Below are 6,451 nucleotides of genomic sequence, written 5' to 3' on the forward strand. Positions count from 1 at the left end.
TTTTGATATTTTTATCCTCAAAATATGTATTTTTTTAAAATTTGAATTAATTTAAAAAATCTTTTTATTTCATTTTTCTAATTTAAAATATTTTAAAAAAAATATATGAAATAGACTGATTACAAAGTAACAATGTCAGTTTAATCAACATGTTTAACAGTTTTAATAAAAGTACTTACAGAAACAATGTTTTAGCAACTTTAGATATTTTTGCCTCAACGAAAAAAGATTAGATATTTATCTACAACATATATTAAATATTGAGTACTTTTGCCATAAAAAATAAAAATAAAATATTAGGTATTTATATGTAACATTAGGTCTTTAGGCCACAAATACCCCTTAAAAAAAATAGACCTGATCTGATGCCTCTCAAACGGTGTAAATCCTTATAAATTATGTTTTCCTCTGCTATGGTATGTTCTCTTGTTGTCAAGGGATTAATAGACGCGGTTCTGTATGATATAATCCTCGATAGATACATGATAAAATATACAAAACCTAGCATTTTGAAAAATGGCTAACAAAAGAACCAGGGATGAAACACTCAAACTAATCCTAAGCACAGGCAGGGAAGAGCATATATGGACGGTGCACTCAAACTAATCCTAAGCACAGGCAGGGAAGAGCATATATGGACGGTGCACTATTGTGTTGGGTCACTGGTATTACTAGTTTGTTGTACACTTCCAGACACTTTTTTCTTGTAAAGATTCTCAACTACTTCATCCCAGTTCGTCCTTCCCCGACCTGAGTTCAATACGGTTTCTGCAGAGTTTTCATTCTGACCATCGGAAGCTTCTGTATTTTGGTCATCATGAGGTTCTTCATCTGAAGTGGCAGCGTGAGGTATATTCAAACTAACAGCCCTTTCTAAAGCATCCTTGTGTTCTTTTTCAAAGGTCTGCAGCCTTTCAAGTTTTTGAACTTTTGGAGGCGTGGTTACGGTATCTGAACGACCTTCCTTCATTATCTGAAGGGCAATAAAACGATTAATCAGTAATTTTGGCAACAGTACCAAACCAATGACCCAAATCTCATAACGAGAACAGTCTCGTACTAAATTTCCTCAATTCATTTTGTTTCACTACAGAAATTTTCCAAATGAAAAAGATTGTTCTTCAGACAGTCATCTAGAGAGATGAGTCATGCCTTCTAGCATTGTTTTAAGATACAATTGCGAGGACTAGCTCAAGTAAAATTAATATACCACTCACACACCAAACTGCTTGAGTTGATTCAAGTGGCCATACTTTCTAGCATTTTGTTGTGAATTTAAATGCTATGAGCTTTTGTAGTGAATTTCAATGCTATGAGCTGAATGGAAGCAAAAGGGAATGAGAGAAATGGTTATTTACATATGAATATAACAGTGAAACTCCCAGCCAACAGCTCGTCAAGGACACATTTGACAAAAAGTAGAATGGCCTTAGGAAAGGAAAGGAAAGGAAATGAGAGCAGACAGAGAGTACTCTTCTCTTATTGTGTGTGGAACAAAGTTTTGCCTTGTTTTGTTAGAGGGAAAAGTGCATGGAAATAAAGATTTTTAGTTGTTAAATGATACTCTACCACTTGCGTGAATAATTCACCCCTAAAATTTCTTTAATATTTGAATTGATAATTAGTTAAAATTGAAAATTTGAAATGAATTGTCTAATATCTTTGAAATCTTTCCAAAAATAATTTCTATCAAACAACCACTCTTCCAAAATCTATCCAATAATTCCCTCACTCTTCTTCCTTCCATTTCTTCCTCCTACCGAACAGGAACATACTCTAAATGGCAAAAGACAATTAAATTAATCAAACCATATAAAGTGAATGAGCTCTTTGGGCCAACAAGCTAAGCAGAAATTTAAATGTATATCCAGATAGGTAACCGTTGAAAGGATTAAATAAAAGAAGGGAGATAATTCTTCTTTTTTCGCTCTGCAGTTAATATCGTTTCATGCAGTTAGAATTGATCAATAGTTTCCCATTTCTTTTCTTCAATTTGCAGGAGCGATAGACCCCAATTAGGTACACGCACTCATCAAATACACCTGGGCATTTATATTTCTGCTATTATCATTCAATAAAACAATCATATTTCTCTCTATATTCTGTCTGTTGCTATTGTTGTACCAAGGAATCTATAAGGGAGACCAAAAAGAAAAGTGAAACCAGTAGTTTTTAAAGCAAATAATTTGAAAACCAGAAAGAATCACCATTCTAAGAGAAGACCAATTTTAACAGAATTTCATATGAATCAAAAAATCTAATGGAATATGGGAGATATTACCTTAAACAATGCAACTTGATGAAAAATGAGGAATAGGAGCATACACTTTTACTGGTAGAACGATAACGAAAATTAACAGATGATGATACATAATAGTTATAGCTTAACAAAGTAATTATACTTACTCCTAAAGCCTTCTCTGCTTCCCTTTCTATCCAAATAAGTGCATGATCGGATGTGGCATTACATGATAACACTATATGCTCGAATCTCCCATCAACAGGAATGGCAGTCCTGACTTCTGGGGGATATCTCCCACATCTGTGAAAATACCAAGCAGTGAGCAATTGCCCAAGAGCAGTGCAGATAGTTTACAATCGATGCCTTTAAAATTGATATAAATATATATTAGGAAACCAAGACATCATATACAGTGCCTTCAATTTGCTCTGTACTTGGGGAGATTTTGAATGATAAATGCTACAGTATTTCCAGTGGCCATTTAGCAAAGGGCATTTCCTCTTCCCTTAGCATGTAGTGTGGAGGGCAAGGATTCAATTAGGGGCGGCAAAACAGGTTAGACAAGACAACACGACTCGAAACCCGCACGAAGTTAACGGGGTTTGGATTAACCTTAAACGGATTTGGGTCATTTTTGGGTTATCTGTCTAACCCATTTAATAAACAGGTCTGTCTAACCCATTTAATAAACAGGTCAGGATTGGGTTGGCATGCTTAATACGAAACTGACTCGTTAATGACCTATTTAAAATTACATATTTTAATTTATTATAATTTTTATTTAAAATAGGCGCTTAATTTGGAAATATGCTAATTTGTTTATATTAAATAAGTCATAAATGTGTTAAACGTGTCATAAATAGGTTAATTGGTTGATAGGTTGACTCAAATTTAACACGATCTTTATATAAACGGGTTACACGAGTCTTGTCAGGTCAACCAGTTTATAAACAGGTCGTGTTTGGATTTTAGTTTTCGACATGATTAATGAATGGGTTGAGTTTGGGTTAAGCATTTTCTTATAATACAAGAGCATCGATACGACACGAACACAACCCATGTATGCTAATTGTAACCCCTATTCTGTGTAAAAAGTAAAAAGCATAACTGCTTAAATTGAGATAACTATCTAGCTCATCTTTACTTTGATCAGTTGTTCTATAAAAATATTTGGGTTTAAAATTGCTGTGAGCTGTAAATTATAAACTAGGATAAAGGAAAAAGAAGCAAAAACCATCAACTCAAGCACAGTACATGTTAAGAGTTTTGATTTGAAAATTAAATAAAACGATCTAGATTATTAAACTTGATCAAAGTTAAATGCTTTGCTACCTGCAAAATTTTCGCTCCACAATATGGTACATTCTTCCTGGAGCATAAAGTCTTCGGGGGTCTCTAAGTTTTCTACCTTCTGGAATGAAGGTATCTCTTAAACACACCAAAAATAATAAGCAGGGCAAGCTGTCCAAAGCATCAAGGCCTGGTTTAAGAGATAATAAGAGATAATAATAATAATAATAATAACAACAACAATAATAATAATAATGGACTCCAATAAATCTATCTCCATAAACAATAATAAGCCAACCAACTAAAGACATGATGAAGAGAGAAGCATTCTAACCAGAAGACTGATTTGAATATATCTTCTAATGGAGTGGCTGTTCTTGGTAAGAAATCATCCTACACAAAAAGCAAAAATCATCTTAATGTGACATTGTGATTCTACTAAAGAAGGGTAAAATGATAGGTTGGAGAGACAAGTGGAGGAAATGAGTTATCTCAAAAACTAAAATCAAAATTAAAATCAAGTATCTGGCTAGGCGATGGATCTGATTTTTTTTCTTTCTTTTCTTGTAAATAACCATTTATTAGTTCAATTGCAGCTAATGAATCACCCAGGGCTGCTCTTTTACAAGGATTACGTGAAAATCTTAAGCTTCTATTATAGTTAAAGTGTTTGTGTGTGAAGCATTTCACGACTCTCTTCATAGAAGAAAGCATTTCAAGTTTTGTCTCTTTCGGCCGGTGGTGTGTTTTATGCTAAAAGAATGGCGAATCTATTGTTGATCATTTATTTCTGCACAGCAGTTTCTCTTTTGTTTAAGGATTAGAGTTTTTGAGAGAGGTTAGTCTCGATCACATTTTTTTAGAGGATTAGAGTGTTTTTTTGTAATTTTTTGTGTGCGAGTGGTTTCATCTTCCACACTTTCTATTATTCAGTCATTAATACAAGGATAGATTTTTATTTAATAAAAAATAAATAAAGGGGGGAGCATTATTAGAAAATTGCCTCCGTCTTTCTAGGGCCAAAACCTTAAACCAAGAGGACACTTTCAATTATAACTACTGCCGTCGAATCATATACTTCATGCAGTTATTTGTCACACTATTCCTTAAAAATTAATGAAAAAGAGGAGGAAAAAAAAGCGTGTTTCTTAATTCGTTTGGCGTATTGCTTTAAAAATGATAGGGTCCAACTCCAACATGAGAATGAAAAAATGACAATAATAATAGATTAAAATTACTAACACATCATTTTAATTTTGTGTGTGATTAGTGAATTTCCTTATTACTCTCCCTTGTCTAAATGCTACCATGCCCACGTTATTATTCAATTAAAAAAAAAAAAGTAGAACAAATATTAAGCAGAGAGAGAAAAAGAGAGAGTTGAAGCAAGCACCTGTAAGATGATGGATTGGATGACATCAGCATACTTAACGGCCAAATTGAGGGACATACACCGAGCAGGAGCAATCGCGTAGCACTGAACCTTACTCCTCGGAATCCCACCCAGTCGATCCCTGTGGTTGACCACAATTACCGTCAAAAGCGCGGCGACGCCGGACCCCAAAGAGTGCCCTGCGAACACCATCCGGTACTCCGAACCATTCTCCAGCCACAGACGCTTGAGCGTTTCAGACTCCTCGTTCAGAAGCCAAATGGCGGAGTTGAGGAGGCCATGGTGGACGTAACCGCCATCGAACATCTGCATACCGATTCGATTGTCCAAGAGAAGCTTGTAGTCACTCTCCTTGACCAGATTGAGGCCACGAATGGCGAGGACGATCTCGCGGTGCTCGTGATCGATATAGATGATGTAGGGAGGAGATCGGCCTTGGGTCTGCTCATAGGTGACTCGCTTGATGCGGCAGTCTGGGTTGAGGCTCTGGCCGGGGCGTGGGCAAAAGAATTGTGGGTATCGAAGATCGGGCTCATTGACCGCGAAGATAAGGCGGCATATGCGGGGAACGGGCTCGAACTCGCCGGCGGTGGCGTTGGGCCAGGTGGCGCTGTCGTCGGAGCCCACGTAGGTACAGCGTTTCCAGGCCCAACGCATACAGCCCAATATCAGCACGCACTCCACGCCACACGACACCGACATCGTTGTCGTATGAAAGAGAAAGGAGTTCGATTGTGTTTAAGGTGGAGGGAAGGAGGGAGGGCTGGGTCATACTCATGCCATTCCCATGGCCAATGGAGCTTTGAGCTACTCCCAAAGAAGGGTCATGTCATGTTGTGTGTGTAACAGTGTGAGCTCACATGGGAAAGGAAGTCACATTTGGGCAATACAGGTTGTGCTAGTCTGCCTCTGCCACACCGAAAATAAATAAATATTTTTATTAATTTATTTCTTTTTACTTTTTTTTTCAATATTATTATATTTATATTAACAAATTTATATTATTAATACTATATTATACATGTTTTTTAACAACTTTATATACATATATATATGGTAATTTTAATGTGGGGAACCCTATTTTTTTCCCACCCGTAGGGAAAATTTTGTGTCCGTCCATCAATGATCAAATGGTTGATATGCATATGAAACACCATATTTATGAAAGAGTTAAGCACAGGAAAATAGAACATATTATCCTAATCCCCTAACTTTTGCCCAACTTAATGGCGTGTTTTCTCTCTAAAGGTGGGGAACAATGGCATTTAAGTTTTGATTAGGAGGTACGGGCGTTATTGGAATATTAAATGAGTTATTATGAATGTTTAAGTATATTAAATGTGTGAAACAGACTCGTTTTTATTTAAAGAGGCAGTAATTTTGACATGTTAAGGGTATAATTATGATTATATGATATTATATAATTAAGACCACATTATTATGTCGATATATTTGAGATATTCAACAAGAGTCGATCATTTTGAGCAAAATAGCGGTTTAGTCACAACGAGAGATTTATACCTGAC

The 6,451-nt window shown here is 35.8% G+C and overlaps 1 protein-coding gene across 3 annotated transcripts; it reads right to left on the bottom strand.

Annotated features, from left to right (window-relative positions):
- Window positions 1-276: 276 nt before the first annotated feature.
- On the bottom strand, window positions 277-6,060 carry LOC133818580 (uncharacterized). Of its 3 annotated transcripts, XM_062251539.1 has the most exons (6): window positions 4,926-6,060; window positions 3,867-3,925; window positions 3,575-3,703; window positions 2,407-2,542; window positions 2,282-2,332; window positions 955-973 (listed from the first exon to the last, which is right to left on the bottom strand). In XM_062251539.1, exons 1-5 carry the CDS (start codon window positions 5,625-5,627, stop codon window positions 2,330-2,332), a joined length of 1,029 nt encoding a protein of 342 aa, XP_062107523.1. In that variant the 5' UTR covers window positions 5,628-6,060; the 3' UTR covers window positions 955-973; window positions 2,282-2,329. The 3 variants fall into 3 exon arrangements, with proteins under 3 accessions (XP_062107521.1, XP_062107522.1, XP_062107523.1); XM_062251537.1 differs by lacking the exon at window positions 2,282-2,332 and having other exon boundaries at window positions 277-973; XM_062251538.1 differs by having other exon boundaries at window positions 849-973; window positions 2,282-2,542.
- Between the last annotated feature and the right edge of the window lie 391 nt (window positions 6,061-6,451).

Source organism: Humulus lupulus, chromosome 2 (genome assembly GCF_963169125.1).
Source record: "Humulus lupulus chromosome 2, drHumLupu1.1, whole genome shotgun sequence".
In the NCBI taxonomy this organism is placed as follows: domain Eukaryota; kingdom Viridiplantae; phylum Streptophyta; class Magnoliopsida; order Rosales; family Cannabaceae; genus Humulus; species Humulus lupulus.